At 43.7% G+C, this 18,152-nt stretch overlaps 1 protein-coding gene across 11 annotated transcripts in view; it reads left to right on the top strand.

Annotated features, from left to right (window-relative positions):
* map3k7 (mitogen-activated protein kinase kinase kinase 7) overlaps window positions 1-18,152 on the top strand; it is a 117,065-nt gene that overhangs the window by 39,716 nt on the left and 59,197 nt on the right. For all 11 annotated transcript variants that reach the window (XR_009793887.1, XM_061812974.1, XM_061812975.1 and 8 more), the window contains 3 exons: window positions 8,345-8,469; window positions 10,364-10,492; window positions 10,674-10,804. Coding sequence is in view for 10 of the 11 variants with exons in the window: in XM_061812974.1 (XP_061668958.1) it covers window positions 8,345-8,469; window positions 10,364-10,492; window positions 10,674-10,804 (385 nt within the window). In the remaining variant the exon portion in view is untranslated. The remainder of the gene's footprint in view (window positions 1-8,344; window positions 8,470-10,363; window positions 10,493-10,673; window positions 10,805-18,152) is intronic.

Here is an 18,152-nt window from a genome sequence, read left to right as displayed (position 1 = left end):
GATACTAATGGTAAGTAGGATGAAGTAAATGATAAAAGAAATAAAAAGCAATTAAAATGAAGTAAGATTAAAAGCATTCAAAAGCATTAGAAAATCGGGAAGGTATACATATTTGAGTGAGCCTTTTTGGGGTGATCAAGTCCTATGAAGCTCGAAGCCTTATTTAGTAATAAGGAATTTTAGGGTTAAGGATAAATTGTAAAGCCAACTTGCCCTTCTTAGGTAACCATGTAATATCAATGGTATTACCTTGCAATTTCCTTATTATAGTAGTTGTTTTACACGTGCCCAATCGAAAAAGAAGTCAAAAATAAGCATCCTAAGTTGCTGGAAGACTTTTCTTCTCCATATCTGAGACCATTTTCCTCAGGTGGAAAAGAGTTCAGTGGCCTTTCCTGGTCGGTGATGAGATCCTCCCCAAGTGGAGGAGTTAAAATGTCATGGGTTTTTTTAGAGTGTGTGTGTTGTGTCCGTTTGTGTGTATGTGTACGTGTGTCTGGTGACAATTTAAATGGGAGATTGTATCGGTGCAGTGTCCGCAGTGATGCGGACTTTGTATTGGTCCGTTATGGAGAAGAAACAGTTAACCTTAACGGTGAAGCTTATTTACTGCTCAATCTATGTTTCTACCCTCACTGATGGTCACAAGCTGTTGGATGTGACTAAAACAACAAGTGGCCAAAATGAGTTTCTTCCGCAAGGCGTATTGGTACGTCTTTGTTCAATAATACATTCTTCATGTTGGTCTTCTTCCTGTGGCCTCCTCACCATCCCATATTCCTAATTTGACGGATTTCCTTGATTCCTTTATTTCTGAACCTTAGATTCATTGTTGAATTTTTTTATGGCTGCTCCATAACCAAGTATCAGTATTATATCCTGTAGGCTATCGCACACTTCGTCAATTCAAACTGCAAGCTTTGCACAATTGTGATGGTTCTAGTCTATAACCGTGAACCATGAATGGGTAAGGGCACACTGTATAAGATTAACATAATGTAGGGGGTTGATTCACTCACTCTAACTGCTCTAAATGCTAGATGACTGCATCTTTGCACAACTCTGACTTGTATAAAAATGGCTCCCTATTAATCGAATGTCTGTTGTTGTTCTCCGTACTCAAGATGAATGTCGTACCAGGGCTACACCTTTCCTTCCTTTACTTGTGTGTTGTTATATACTTAGCCATTTAAGATGATTCTGGTAGCTACTTATGTTGTTTTGCAACACACCGGTAGTCTACCTACCTGGTGCATGACAGCAATATGTGAACGTACTGTATGTATTACATCTTCTTTTCAATACGGCTTGTCCCGTCAGGGGTCACCACAGCATGTCATCATTTTCGATCAAAGCGGATCTCCTGCATCTTTCTCTCTAACGCCATCTGCCCTCATGTCTTCACTCAAAACACACATCCACCTTCTCTTTGGTCTTCCTCTTGATCTTTTACCTGGCAGTTCCATCCTCAGCATCCTTCTACCAATATACTCACTCTCTCGCCTCTGGACATGTCCAATCCAAATCTCCTCTCGAACCTTGTCTCCAAAACATCCAATTTAGGCTCTCCCACGGATGAGCTTATTTGTAATCCTATCCAACCTGCTCACTCCAAGAGAGAACCTCAACATCTTCATTTCTGCTACCTCTTGCTCTGCCTCCTGTTGTCTCTCCAGTGCCATCATCTCTAATCCGTACATCATGGTTGGCCTCACCGCTGTTTTATAAACTTGGCCCTTCATCCTCGCAAACACTATTCTGCTTCATAAAACAGCAGACATATTCCACCAACTGTTCCAACCTGTTTGGAACCGTTACTTCACTTTCTTACCATACTCACCATTGCTCTGGATTGTTGACCCCAGGTAATTGAAGACATCCACACTCTCTATCTCTTCTCCCTGGAGCCTCACTCTTCCCCCTTCGGCCGTCTCATTCACGCACATATTGTTTCACTTTGGCTAATCTTCATACCTCTCCTTTCCAGTGCATGCCTTCATCTTTCTAATTGTTCCTCCACCTGATCCCTGCTTTCCCTGCACATCACAATGTCATCTGCAAACATCATGGTGCAAGGGGATTCCAGTCTGACCTCATCTGTCAGCCTATCCATTACCAGAGCAAACAGGAAGGGGCTCAGATCTGATCCCTGATGCAGTCCCAAATCCACCATAAAATTCTTCTGTCTTACCTACAGTACATACCGAGGTGCTGAGCCGCTCACGACTGTGTATGGAAGTATTCCTCCGCCTTCCCGTTCAACCGAGTGGGCGAGCTGCCCACGGCTGTGTATGGAAGTGTTCCTCCGTCTTCCTGATCAACCGAGCAGCCTCTATTATTTACTTATAACGAAACATGACGTTCATAATTGTAATAAAAGAATTAAAACATTTTTGATTGGATACGATATACACACTATGAAAGTACGCTTGCATGCCATGATGCAAGTCTGAATTAAATTTAGTTTCACTTCGAGTAGTTTCCTTAGTTATATTTCTATTTGAATTTGTAATTTTTGGGGTTAAAGGTATGCACCAAAATAATGAACGATCATATTGTGTACATATTGAAAACAGAATAGAATTTTTTTTATAGATATACTAGATATATTTCATTCAGAATACTATTTATAAAACTTGCATGTTAAAATTGGTGATCATCCCTTTATCATGCCAGCAGCCTCCAGACCCCCAGCTATTTTTCAGTTTTTTTCATTCAGTCAAATCACATGCCTGTGTCATAGTCCCAACATTTGAAGTCCATTGTCAGGTTTACCATTACCAATTAGTCACTTAATTCTATTTACAATTGTTTCTACATTATTCTCCTTTTCCCTTCCCTTTAGATTATGTCGAGCACAGGTCAAACAAGCCCTACAAAAAAATTTGCATACAAGTTAAATCCATGGGTCATGTAATGTCTTTGTGCCAGGGGTACCATTCCCCTACTTGGGACCTGAGACTTCCCAATGCTCAATATTGCCGTCCACTCAAAAAGATTTTTTGGGTAGAATGTGTTTTCTATCTGTATCTTATTTTTCCACATTTTTAGTTCTGCTGGTAAGCTTTGTTGTTCCATGTTGTTTAACACATAATCTGAAAATATGTCTTCATTTGTTGCATGGTCAGCTAATCCCACAAAGGTTTTGGCTGCTACTTATTTTGCTCTTTGATCTGCAAGTGTGTTTCCTAATGATACTTTGTCTGTATTTGATGTGTGTACTGCACATTTACATGGCTATTTCTTTTGGTAATTGAACTGCTATGAGCAAATTTTGAAGCAGCTCTGCATGTGCCACTGTTTTCCCTGTAGTTGTCACCATTCCTCTATTTTGCCAGTATTGTCTGTGTAGATTTTGATACCACTGTGAATACAGCAGCATCTGGTCTCAGATTGTTTAACACTGTCCTCCGATAAGGTATTGTCTGTACAGTTCAGTTGTTTTAATCCAAATCTGGTTCTTTTTCTGTTCAATCGGGAACATTTCGTACTACCAATACAATTTGTCCCAAACTCTTCCACTCCTGTTAAGTTTGTTTGTGCATGACATGTGTGTAGGTGTTTATTCCTTGTGTAATACATATAGTTTGTCAGTCAGTCTTGTTCCTGCCACCACGACTGATATACAATCTGAATACAGATAATCATGATTTTGTATGGTGTGGGCTCTTATAAGTTTCTTCTTCTTTTCCTTTCAGCTTGTCCCGTTAAGGGTCGCCACGGCGTGTCATCTTTTTCCATCTTAGCCTGTCTTCTGCATCTTCCTCTCTAACCCCAACTGCCCTCATGTCTTGCCTCACAAAATCCATCAACCTTTTCTTTGGTCTTCCTCTCGCTCTTTGGCTTGGCAGCTCCATCCTCAGCACCCTTCCACCATTACACTCACTCTCTCGCCTCTGAACATGTCCAAACCATCGAAGTCTGCTTTCTCGAGTCTTGTCTCCAAAACATCCAACTTTGTCCCTCTAATGAGCTCATTTCTAATCCTATCCAACCTGCTCACTCCGAGCGAGAACCTCAACATCTTCATTTCTGCTACCTCCAGTTCTGCTTCCTGTTGTTTCTTCAGTGGGACCGTCTCTAATCCGTACATCACCACTGTTTTGTAAACTTTGCCCTTCATCCTAGCAGAGACTCTTCTGTCACATAACACCAGACAACTTCCGCCAGCTGTTCCAACCTGCTTGGACCCGTTTCTTCACTTACTTACCACACTCACCATTCCTCTGGATTGTTGACCCTAAGTATTTGAAGTCGTCCACCCGTGCTATCTCTTCTACTTGTAGCCTCACTCTTTCCCCCTCCACCCCTCACATTCATGCACATATATTCTGTTTTACTTCAGCTAATCTTCATTCCTCTCCTTTCCAGTGCATGTCTCCATCTTTCTAATTGTTCCTCTGCATGCTCCCTGGTTTCACTGCAGAGCACAACGTCATTTGCGAACATCATTGTCCAAGGGGGTTCCAGTATTACCTCGTTTGTCAGCCTATCCATTACTACTGCAAAGAGGAAGGGGCTCAGAGCTGATCCCTGATGCAGTCCCACCTCCATCTTAAATTCTTCTGACACACCAACGGCACACCTCACCATTGTTCGGTTGCCATCATACATGTCCTGTACTATTCTAACATATTTCTCTCCCACACCAGACTTACGCATGCAGTACCACAGTTCCTCTCTTGGTACTCTGTCATAGGCTTTCTCTAGATCCACAAAGACACAATGTAGCTCCTTCTGACCTTCTCTGTACTTTTCCACTAGCATCCTCAAGGCAAATAATGCATCTGTGGTACTCTTCCTAGGCATGAAACCATACTGTTGCTCGCAGATACTTACTTCTGTCCTGAGTCTAGCCTCCAGTATTCTTTCCCATAACTTCATTGTGTGGCTCATCAACTTTATTCCTCTATAATTCCCACAGCTATGAACATCGCCTTTGTTCTTAAAAATGGGAACCAGAACACTTTTCCTCCATTCTTCAGGCATCTTTTCGCCCGGTAGTATTCTGTTGAATAAGTTGTTCAAAAACTCCACAGCATCTCTCCAAATTGCTTCTATACCTCCACTGGTATGCCATCAGGACCAACTGCCTTTCCATTTTTCATCCTTTGTAGTGCCTTTCTGACTTCCCCCTTACTAATCATTGCCACTTCCTGGTCCTTCACACTTGCCTCTTCAACTCTTCCTTCTCTCATTTTCTTCATTCATCAACTTCTCAAATTATTCTTTCCATCTATTTAACACACTACTGGCACTAGTCAACACATTTCCATCTCTATCCTTAATCACCCTTACCTGCTGCACATCCTTCCCATCTCTATCCCTCTGCCTGGCCAACCTGTAGAGATCCTTTTCTCCTTCTTTCGTGTTCAACCTGGTGTACACGTCTTCATATGCCTCTTGTTTAGCCTTTGCCACCTGTACCTTTCCCCTACGTCGCATCTCAATGTATTCCTTTCACCTCTCCTCAGTCCTCTGAGTGTCCCACTTCTTCTTCGCTAATCTCTTTCCTTGTATGACTCCCTGTATTTTGGGGTTCCACCACCAAGTCTCCTCCTTCCCTTTCCTACCAACAGACACACCAATTACTCTCCTGCCTGTCTCTCTGATTACCTTGGCTGTTGTAGTCCAGTCTTCCGGGAGCTTCTGCTGTACATCGAGAGCCTGTTTCACCTATTGCTATTTGTTTTTCCCCTGTTGGAGTCAGTGGTTAACCTTGGGTGACTATACCATTGATGAAAGTCCTCCGAATTTTCCCTGAATTCCGGATTTTTAAATTTTTATGAAAATTGCTCTGCAAAATTGAGGAGAAACTGCCTAAAATTAGTCCGGATATTAGTTTACAACATTGAACAAACATGCATTTGAGTTCGTTGTTCTGCTTTCACGAGCGTAGCCATGTTGAAGCACTAACATGAGGAACAGTAACGCCCCTCCCCTCGCATTCCCTCAAGGCGCTTATTTTGTGTGGTCTTGACATTAATTTGTTTATTTCATAAACGTTAACTAAACAAGCCTGCTCCAAAACAACCAGTATTGACCCGGAAACAGGAAATGCAAGTTAACCGTACTGAGCATGTACGGAGCATGTTGGAAAGCGCATGTTCAGAACTGCTTCACTTAATCCGAGCGCATTCATGTCCAAAGTCATCAACATCATGAGCCATGTCAAAGGAAAAAACAAAACAAAACAGACTATCATCCACCTCGTTGCTTGATTCAGGTGTGGCCAATATGTCGACTGCGTGCACATAAAGACACGTTCTAGCAAGCCGGCCTCCTATTAACGGCAGTCACGTGGTGCGTGCCGCGTGCCCCCCCCACCCCAACAAAAATATGTCTCTATTGCCGACAGGAATGTTTGAATGTATCGCTAGCTTGTTGCCATGAATGTCGATTATGTTGAACAAAACAGCATTTTCAAAACATTGCGGGTATTGACCGTTCGTGTTTATTCCTTGACAGGCCAATGCATTTAACTTTTCTTCAGATCAAGGGAGATGGGGGGAAAACAAATCTGGGCTAGCCCTTGGGGAACTTCTGCCCAATTTTTTTTGGGTTAGGATTTGGAAATTTTACTTTCAATTTTTTTCTCAATTTTGTTCAAAGATATCGCCAGAATGCACCACAGCCATCCATTTTTTCAAAAATTTCCTGGGGTGCATGACCCCGGACCCTCCAAGTCCTTGCATTTTTATTTTCAGGAATTTTCACAAATGTCCACTTTCATCTCTGCTATTCTGACTTCCCCCTGAACAGGTTGACAAATACATTCTGTTTAAAGTAATTGTCAAGTTTCTACTGCAAATGGATTCTTACCTCTGCATCCTCAAACAGTTGTCACTCAATTTCTTGTTCAAATGAGGTAGTGAACCTCCACTCACACTTTTACACGTGCACACATGTCACGGAACTCGAGTACGTACAGGACACATGTTGCCCTTTTCTCAGTTTTATAGACTAATTAGTCTACTCGATATGGATTAGTATTCTCGAGGTTTGGTTCTGCCACAGTCACCCAGATGCGCATTCACTCATTCCTCATGAGTGTGGGAGTTTCCTGTTCACCAGAGATGTCTTTACTTCCTTCGGCTTCTCGTCAACCCTCAGTCTCCAGACGCAAAGTCGAGGCCCAGTCCCGGGAAGGGTCTAAAGTTCTGTGGCCACGGTCTTTGCCTGGACATCAACTCAGCCCCTGGAAACCTCAGGTATCTTGAGATCCGGCTCGAAGGAAATATAAGTGAATGTCAGGTTTACCAATTACACATTCATTAAACAGGACAAAAAGGAAGCAAAGACACCAGTTCAAGTCTCGGGAGGAGAGGAACTGTCTCGCACAATTCACCACTGCACTTTCTGATTAGCCTCTCCTCAACACCTCTATTTATTTAGTTTCAAGACACCCCTTATTTACATGGATGTTATAAAAAGGATAAGCAAGCAAAACATAGTTGGAAACAAAGTGTACTTGTTTGTTCATATGTGTGTGCATGTGTGTGAAAGATTGCTGAGTACATGTGTGATCATCATTTCTTTAACAGGCAGCAGTTCTAACAATTCTTATGATTAGATGTTTTTGTTCTTACTATCTCCTCCTAGGCGTCTGCCATGTTATCTAGAGCAGAGCAAAGTATTTCTTTACTGGAAGCAGATGTATGATAATTATATTCATAATTATTCCTACATCCATACACTCAATTGTAGGCTCTGTGTATTCCTCTTCTCCTGCCGACGAATTCACTTTCCTCCTCCTCTTTGTCTTCGACCCACAGTAGCTGAATTTACACCGATGCCCTGATGGTTAACAGTGCCAGGTTTCATCGTTGTTAACCTGGGCCTTGATAGATGATAGACGCTCATATTTTTTTGATACAGTTTTACGCTGGGTGCTTTTCCGCTCTGCATTTATCCGGGCGTGGGACTGGCCTACAGATTGCACTGGCTTGTGCCCCCATAGGTCTGCATTACTGTATGCATTACATTATGTTCTCTTATTCGTTTATCGCTGCCAGCGTATGTATTGTACCTATTATGTAATGTCTCAATGATTTATCACTGCCAGCGTTAACTATGTATTACCCTGTGTCAGTGGAAAATGGTCCAACAATTAAGCAGAATGCTTCCCAGTCAGACACCAACTTTTACAGATTTTGGAACTCATTGCACACATAAGGTGCACCGCCGATTTTTGAGAAAATTAAAGCCTTTTAAGTTGGACTTTTGGTGCAGAAAATATGGTCATCCCAATTTACTTGCTATATCAATCAATACGGCAATTTGACTGAACATTTAAATGTCAATCATTTGTATGTTTTCATTCCCATACTTTGTCCATTTACAGTTTGCTGCTTGTGGCTGGTGGCACTGTACTGAAGATATGTGACTTTGGAACGGCCTGCGACATTCAGACTCATATGACAAACAACAAAGGAAGTGCAGCATGGATGGCCCCAGAGGTATTTGAGGGCAAGTATTATTTCTCAATTTTTGAATCTGCTGTTCAACATTCTCATTCCAGTATGCTTGTCAAATGTTGGCCCTTTGTGCTCACATAAAGGTGGACAGTAACTAACTGCAAAACAAAGCAAATACTCTATATTACTGTAGTCCATTTCATCCACAAGATGACTGAGTTTTACAAAGAAAACGCATCTTAACATTTAAAACAACGAAAAATAAAAATTAAACCGCTACAGTTCCAGAAAGTGTATACCAGAATGTTTCAAATATGTCAACAGTACTGCATTTATACTTTGCATACTTGAGACAAAAATTACAACAATACAAGTGTCTAGTTAAACAATAACAATGAAAGAATAACATTTTTATTGCAGTACGGAATTAACATTCCTCACTCAGACTTCTGTGGGTCTGATCTGCACTGTGGTCAGATCAGTCATCCATTGAAGTTGCATGGCTCATTAAATGTTTCAGATTACAGCATTTACATTCCCATCAGAACATTTTTTGTTTTTGCAAATTTACAATGAAAATGTCAACAAACAAAAAAAATACATTGGAACCAAGCCAACTATGAACTATAAATTTGAAAGGTCACTTCCAACTTTGTTTCTTTTTTTTTTTAAATCTCCTTAGATATTCTCGTCTTTTTTTTTCTTTGTGTAAAACTGAATTATTGCTTTCAGAATATCTTTAGCAATGTCTGTTGAAAGCTGAATGATGTTTCCAAACAGTTTTAAGGTTAATGTTATGTTACCTCCTGTACTTAAAATACAGAATTAGCTTTTTGTGCACTGTATTTTCTGTGCTTTCATCCTCAATCAGGCTGTGCCAAGATGGAATTTCAACATTACACACCTCTCATCCTGCACTTTCTACCTTGGCGTCAGACCAGACCTTTCTCACTCAAAAAAGAAAATCTCATCCAGTTTCACCACTTTTTCTTCTATTATTTACATGGTTCGATATTCATTATAATGAATTATAATAATTTTCCCTCCTCTGGAGAGGGAGGGCTCGATTCCCCTCAACTAACCTTTAGAAGTGACCTGTACTTGACGTGCTTGTACTGTGGGACTAAAGACCCCACCCTATGCACCTGAGAGGCGAGGTCAGACCTTTGAGTCCACCCAGTGGACGAGACACCACGGACAGTGAGGGACCCCAACAAGATGCCCCAAAACTGGCCACCACTGTCCTGAACCCCCAGGAGTGGGAGATGCTCCCCACCAATCCGCAAGGCCCAACGATGTAGCCAGTCCCTGCCCAGCCAGAGGTCAAAACAATGTCCCCCGTCTAGTAAAAAGGAGGGCAGATAGAGATGCCCAATAGGGGAACAATAAGGGTGCCATCCCAGAGAGCAGCCAGAGGCGATGAGTAGGGAGTCCCCACTCCGAGCCACCCTCCAACCCAAGTGGGCAGCCAGGGTCTTTGTGTCTTCAAAAGTGGCCACACATTTATGACTGCATTGGCTGCATATGGTATTGCCTATAGATGAGAAGGCGGGCGCACCGACCCCGTGAGTATGCGGGTGAGGGGCAACCATCATAAATCACGTGTAGTACATTGAAAAAACATATTTGACTACTAAATCTCATCTTTAAATCCAATTTAATGGATCTAGAAAACAAATTACCAGTACAAAAAAATTTCAATAAAATTGGTTTTTGGAAGGTAAAGCCCTCCCATGATCTAATGCTGTGAGTGAGCCAGTTTTTTTCATTGATTGATAGCATAAGTGCACAAACACAATGTGCGTTTTGAAGTGATTAATGTTCATGTCATTTTTAATTATTCAGTGTGTGTTGTTCTTTTTGTCCTGAAATTGTTTGAAATATTTAGTTTTTTACAATGATGTCTTGCCTTTTTTGAATTTGACCACATTCCACTGTACCTGTAGGTAGCAACTACAGCGAGAAGTGTGATGTGTTCAGCTGGGGGATAATTCTCTGGGAGGTGGTCACACGTAGGAAGCCCTTCGATGAAATTGGAGGACCAGCTTTCCGTATTATGTGGGCTGTGCACAATGGTGAGTCAGAGAGGTGGCGAGCAAAATTATGGACATATTTGGGGCATTCTCTGTAAATTATATTTTAATCTAGACTTTGACACTTGTCAGCAGCTATTTATTTTTTATTTAAAAAGGAAAAAAAATGTTGCTATTATGGTACGATAATGATTTTCTTCGAGTTGTGTGTTTTCTTTTTCAGGCACAAGACCACCTTTGATTAAAAACTTACCCAAGCCCATTGAGAATTTGATGACCCGTTGCTGGTCCAAAGATCCCTCTCAACGACCTTCCATGGAGGAGATTGTGAAAATTATGACTCATCTCATGCAGGTAATCTGTCATTAATATTCACTTTTTCAAACCACCTATCCTGCTCCTGTTGTGAACGAATAGATTTTTTAACACGGATTTATCAACATGACAAGTTTCCCCAAAAATGAAAATCTATGAAAATGCAAAGTCTGTTTGGGGAAAAGCCACTTCAGCTTGAGTACAACGCAGTAAGATATCTGAAAATTGGATGATGGGTCATGGGGAAATTGAACTTTTACTGTTGCAACAGAAAGTATGTTTTCCCTTTGAGATTACCTGGACTTCTGAAGCTTTTCATAAAATGCTCTTGGTCATAAAACTTGACAGTCTGTTTAAACTAACACCACACCATCTATCCATCTATTTTTTGAACCCCTATCATCACTACAGTCAGGGGTGTGCTGGGGCCTATTTCAGCTAACTTTGGGTTAGAGGCAGAGTAGAACTTGTACTGGTCGCTTACCAATCACAGGGCACATACAGGGAGTCCTCTGGTTAAAACGTACTCGACCTTCAACATTTTCAGTCTGGAGCATATTTGCCTTTTCACCCACTTTTTACACATTATGGCCCTAAAAAAGAAAGCAGGTTTTTTTTAGCAATGCTGGTCCAGTCGAAAGAAAAGCAATTACCATGGAAACGAAGCTGAATATCATAAAAAGATTGGAAAAAGGCGAAACACCGACGAACATCAGTAAAGACTTGGGCTTCAGTGGGTCAACCATAGGTATCATTGTTAAGGACAAAGCTTGTATTTTCGGGCGTGTGAAGGGTTTCGGCCCTATAGGGATACAGTGATCACGAAGCAACTTTTTTCGTGAAGGGAAAAACAAAATTAACGTTCTTCGATCGTAGCCAAGATGAAAGATTACTTATGTTATGGATCGAGGATCAGAATGAACATTGGCTTAATATCAGCCCAATGTTCTTCGAGGGAAAAGGCACGGCGTATTTTCCTAACTATGAAAGAGCAGAAAGGCAAGGACGCTGAGGAAGAATTTACCACTAACAAGGACTACCTGCACATGCTTCCTTAGCTAAGCATAGCCTCCCCTCATTCTTCGTCATCCACCTCTCACAGTAGTTGTAAGTACAGCATCCATCCATCCATCCATTTTCTACCACTTCTTTGGGTCGGGTCGCAGGGTAAGTAGCTTCAGCAGGGATACCCAAACTTCCCTTTCCCCGGGCACTTCTTCTAGCTCTTCCGGAGGGATCCCGAGGCATTCCCAGGCCAGCCGAGAGACATAGTCTCCAGCGTGTCCTGGGTTGTCCCCGGGGTCTCTTTCCGGTTGGACATGCCTGGAACACCTCACCAGGGAGGCATCTGGATCAGATGCCCCAGCCACCTCATCTGCCTTCTTTCAATGCGGAAGAGCAGAGGCTCGACACTGAACCCCTCCTAGATGACCGAGCTTCTCACCCCATCTCTAAGGGAGAGCCTGACACTCTGTGGAGTAAAATCAATCTTGTTCTTTTGATCATGACCCACAGCTCGTGCCCATCGGTGAGGGTAGGAACGTAGATTGACTGGTAAATTGAGATCTTCACCTTTTTATTTAGCTCCTCCTTCACCACAACACACCAATAGACAGTCCGCATTTCTGCAGATGCTGCACCGATCCGTCTGTTGATCTCCCACTCCATTCTTCCCTCACTCGTGACCAAGACCCCGAGATACTTTAACGCCTCTACTTGGGGCAGAATCTCATCCCCGACTCGGAGAGGGCACGCCACCTTTTTCCGGTGTGACGGACTGAGTGCTCCCTCGTGCTGAAAAGTCCTCTTGGGATTAATGCGCATGCATGTAGAATTTATTTATTTTTTTCTACTTTTTCAACTTCCGTGCCAATCCAAAACTTCCCCATCCATGCTTCTCCGCATGTTCCTTTTCACTCCGCTTCTGCGTATGAATTTTCACTGAACAAGGATCAACAGAGGACTGTTCGGTTATGGGTTCGGGTGATATGACATTAGTTTCACTATCCCAAATTTGCCTTAATGACTGAGCCAGAATAATCCTCTGACTCTTGTTCAATGCTGGAATGTGCTTTCCAGTTGATAAATAACAAACAATACATTTGCATTTGTTTTTGTATTCTTTCATTCGCTGTTTTCGCCTTTGTGAGACGTCCATAGCGAAATGCACGCAGAGCGAAAATGAACTTGGGGAAGAGGAGCGAAAATGAACATGTGGAAGAAGCACGAATGGGGAAGCTTCAGACTGGCACGGAAGTAGAAAATTTCAAAAAATTCTACGCGCACGCGCATTAACCTGAAGAAGACCTTTCTGGGAACACTCAGAGTGTCACACCGGCTGAGGACCATGGCCTCTGATTCGGAGGTGATGATTCTCATCCCAGCCGCTTCACACTCGGCTGTGAATCGCTCTACTGAGAGCTAGAGATCACAGCTTGATGAAGCCAACAGAACCACATCATCTGCAAGAGCAGTGATGCGATGCTGAGCCCACCAAACCGGACACCATTTACGCCTCGGTTGCGCCTTGAAAGTCTGTCCATAAAAGTTGTGCGCAAAACCTGTGACAACGGGCAGCCTTGGGGGAGTCCAACTCTCATCGGAAACGAGTCCGACTTATTGTCGGCAATCCGGACCGAACTCTGTCAGCAGTCGTACAGGGACTGAAAAGCCCGTATCAGGGGGCTCGGTACCCCATACTCCCTAAGAACCACCCACAATACTCCCTGAGGAACATGGTCGAATGCCTTCTCCAATTCCACAAAACCCATGTAGACTGGTTGGGCGAACTCCCATGCACCTTCGAGGATCCTGCCAAGGGTGTAGAGCTTGTCCACCGTTCCACGCCCTCGATGAAAAGTACATTGCTCCTCCTGGATCTGACATTCAACTTCCGATGGACCCTCCTCTCCAGCACCCATGATAGACCTTACCACGGTGGCTGAGGAGTGTGATCCCCCTATAGAGCTCGTGCACCTACGTTATCAAAGCACGTCATTGGCCGGAAGTGCCGGTCAAACAAACCATTCTTCACTGCCAAGTCGTTTGGTGACTATGCCGAAATACGTCTTATAACACGATGCCCAGTTTTCTCCGATACCCTTAAACATTTAGGAGGTGATAATAAACGAAGGTAAAATGAGAGACACTTGGCATGGAGGACCCATATTTAATGCCGAAGTTGATGTTTTTGCCGATAAGAAATTGGACTATTAACCCGCTTCCGCTTGTCTTGGACAACTGGATATGTATCTGGTGAGTAAGTCATTTAGATTTACACGGAAGAGTTTGAAAGCGTAGAAAAGTCTAGATGCATACAAATACTACATTACCATACTAATTTGCTTCTGGTTGTCTTGGACAACTGGATATACACATGTATCTGGTGAATGAGTCATCGAGATTTACACAGAATAGTTTGAAAGCTGTCTGAACGCATACAAATACGTCTTTGCTGGATCTGTTCTCAATCAAGAATAAATCCCACATAGTGATGGACCCTCTCAGATTTTTTTCAATACAAATACCAATATTTAAATAAATGACCCCTGGTTTTACACAATCTCGCATTCATTAAGATGATTGGAAAAAAAAAAAGAGTGAGTTGGCTCCTCTGCACAAGAAGCGTGTTGCTGCCACACGTTAAACTTTGGTAAACCTTTCTGTGAGTCGTTTTTTTTTAAATATAAATATTTTTTAAATATGATATGATGATATGATAATGAAATATTTTAAAAATATAATTTAAATATATGGACTCATTTGAGAACAATGCAGATTTTAAAAAAGACAATAAACCGCTGGGATAGGCTTCAGCCCCTGTACACGTAAGCGCGTTGCAGCCGAACAAAGACTGACGGTTTTTCTTTTTTTAAATACGAATTGGACTCATTTGAGAACAATGCATATTAGAGAAAAAAAAAAGTGTCGGGAAGAGGTTTACTGAAGATTAACGTGTGGCCGCAACACGCTTTGTCTACGTTAGAGATGACTCCCTGTCTTTTTTTTTTTTTTAAATGCATTATTCTCAAATGTGCCAACTTGGCATTATAAATACTTCTTGGATCGTGTATGTTTGGTTGGGCGCCATCCATCACGTTTAATTGCCAAAATCCATTGATCTTTTCTTGTCTTCTCAGCTGGTATTCCACAGAATGATCTGTCTTTTCTATTGTAACAACCAACAGCACAACAAGTCTCGGGCATTTTGAATATTCTGCTCCGCTTCAATTTCCCCCACCCTATCGAGCAGCTCTTTTTGAATGGCAATATGGCACCGTGAAAATAGTGACTTCACATGCATGAGCTCTATAGTTGGGAACACACCCTGGGCTCCCACTTCTTGAAAAGGGGGACCACCACCCCAGTCTGCCAAATCAGAGGCACTGTCCCCGATGTCCATGCGATGTTGCAGAGGTGTGTCAACAGGACAGGCCACAGGACAGCCCCACAACATCCAGAGCCTTTAGGAACTCTGGGTGAATCTCATCCACCCCCGGGGCCCTGCTACCAAGGAGCTTTTTAACTACCTCGGTGACCTCAACCCCAGAGATAGAAGATCCTGCCTCAGAGAACCCAAACTCATCTTCCTCATGGGAAAGTGTGTTGGTGGAATTGAGGAGGTCTCTGAAGTATTCTCCCCACCGACTCATGACATTCTGGGTTGAAGTCAGCAGTGCCCCATCCCCAATATACAGTGTTGACTGTGCACTGCTTCCCCCTCCTGAGATGCCAGAGGGTGGACCAGAATTTCCTCGAAACCATCCTGAAGTTGTTCTGCATGGCCTCACTGAACTCCTCACACGCCCGGGTTTTTGCCTCAGTGACCACCGAAGCTGCATTCCGCTTGAGCAGCCAGTACCGATCAGCTGCCTCGGGAGTCCCGCAGGCTGAAAATGCCCAATAGGACTCCTTCTTCAGCTTGACAGCATCCCTACCTGTTGGTGTCCACCGACGTGTTCTGGGACTGAATGTCCCCCACCTCCCCCGCAACGTGAGCAAAGTTCTTTCGGAGGTGGGGGTTAAAATTCCTTCTGACAGGGAAATCTGCCAGCCGTTCCCAGCAGACCCTCACAATATGTTTGGGCCTTCCACGTCGGACCGGCATCTTCCCCCACCGTGGGAGCCGACCCACCACCAGGTGGTGATCAGTTGACAGCTCCCCCCCTCTTTTCACCCGAGTGTCTAAGACATGCGGTCGCAAGTCCGATGACACGGCTACAAAGTCGATCATTGAACTGCGGGCTAGGGTGTCCCCGATACCTGAACATGGTGTTCATTATGGAGACTCCGTGCTCAGCACAGAAGTTCAATAACAGAACACTACTCGGGTTCTGATTGGGGCGCTGTTCATTCCAATCACGCCCTTCCAGGTCTCACTACCATTACCCATGTGAGCATTGAATCCCCCCAGCAGAATGATGGAGTCCCCAAAGGGAGCACTCCCTCGCTCTCCCTCTAAGGTCTCCACAAAGGGTGGGTACTCAGAGCTGCTGTTTGGTGCATAAGCACAAACAACAGTCAGGACCCATCCCCCTACCTGAAGACGAAGGGAGGCTACCCTCTCATTACCAGGGTAAACCCCAACATACAGGCCCCAACCCGGAGGGCAATGAGTATACCCAGACCTGCTCGGCGTCTCTCACCGTGGGCAACTCCAGAGTGGAACAGAGTCTGACCCCGTTCAGCAGGAGGGGTACCAGTGCCCAAGCGGTGCGTAGAGGTGAGACCGACTATATCTAGTCGGAACTTTTCGACCTCATGCACCAACTCGGGCTCCTTCCCTGCCAAAGAGGTGACATTCAATTTCTCTAGAGCTAGTTTCTGTAGCCGGCAATTGGATCGCCAAGGTCCTCACCTTTGGCTGCCGGCCAGCTTACATTGCACTATGGCCCCTCTCACAGGTGGTGAGTCCATGGGAAGGAGGACACATGTTACCCTTTCGGGCTGTGGCCAGCCGAACCCCATGGGTGCAGGCCCGGCCACCGGGTGCTCGCCTTTGTGGCCCACCTCCAGGCCTGGCTCCAGTGGTGCCCCGGTGACCCGCGTTCAGGCAAGGGAAGCCAAGATCAAATTTTTGTATTAGTCATAGGGGTTTTGGAGTCGTACTTTGTCTGGTCCCTCACCTAGAACCTTTTTGCCATGGGTGACCCTATCCGGAGGTGCCAATCCCAGCTGTCATCGTAGATTTTTACTTGAACGGTAAAATCTGACTGACATGGAAATTCGGGTTATGACGCCAGTGTAGGAACTGATCTCGGTCGATGACCAAGGACTCACTGTCTGGACAAACAAGCATCTGCACTCACATTGACACCAACAGACAATCTAGTCTTCTATGAACTTAAGATGTGGCAGGTAACTGGATTACCCGGCAAAAAAACATGGAGGCACGAGGACAACATGTAAACCCCATGCCATACCTAATACCACACAATCATGGTTTTTGTGAGACACCATGGAAACATTTACATTGTATGGTGAACAAGGTAACTGAACACCTAGGTTCAAGACTTCTCTAGGAGCTAATTGTGGTAGAGAGTCAGCTAAACTTGGAGTCCAATCAGTATGAAAAAAAATTGTTGGTGTTAGTTAAAGCTGCCCTCCCTTAGTTTTCTATTCTCAGAAATCATTGCTCAAGGTGTAAGCGGAGAGCACAAATAAATGCTGACTGTCTTTAACGTAATAATAATCTTCTTTTTCTTTAGACTTTTCCTGTTAGAGGTTGTCATTACGTGTCATCTTTTTCCATCTAAGCCTATCTCGTGCATCCTCCTTTGTAACACCCTCTGTCCTTTTGTCCTCCCTCACAACAGCAATCAGCCTTTTCTTTGGTCTTCCTCTCACTCTTTTGCCGAGCAGCTCCATCCTCAGAACCCTTCTACCAATATACTCACTCTCTCGCCTCTGAACATGTCAAAACTATCTAACGCTGCTCTCTCTAACCTTGTCTCCAAAACATCCAACTTTGGCTGTCCCTCTAATGAGCTCATTTCTAATCCTATCCAACCTGCTCACTCCGAGCGAGAACGTCAACATTATTTCTGCTACCTCGAATTCTGCTTCCTGTTCTTTCTTCAGAGCCACCGTCTCTAATCCGTACATCATGGCCGGCCTCACCACTGTTTTATCAACTTTGCCCTTCATCCTAGTGATACTCTTCTGTCACATAGAACACCAGACACCTTCCGCCAACTGTTCCATCCTGCTTGGACCCTTTTCTTCACTTCCTTACCACACTCACCATTGCTCTGTATTGTTGACCCCAAGTATTTGAAGTCATCCACCCTCGCTATCTCTTCTCCCTGGAGCTTCAATCTTCCTCCTCGCCCCTCTTATTCACGCAAATATATTCTGTTTTACTTCAGCTAATCTTCATTCCTCTCCT

The sequence above is a fragment of the Syngnathoides biaculeatus genome, chromosome 23, assembly GCF_019802595.1.
Source record: "Syngnathoides biaculeatus isolate LvHL_M chromosome 23, ASM1980259v1, whole genome shotgun sequence".
Taxonomy (NCBI): Eukaryota; Metazoa; Chordata; class Actinopteri; order Syngnathiformes; family Syngnathidae; genus Syngnathoides; species Syngnathoides biaculeatus.
The sequence above is the reverse complement of the archived record's forward strand: the minus strand, read 5'-3'. Positions and strand labels throughout refer to the sequence as shown.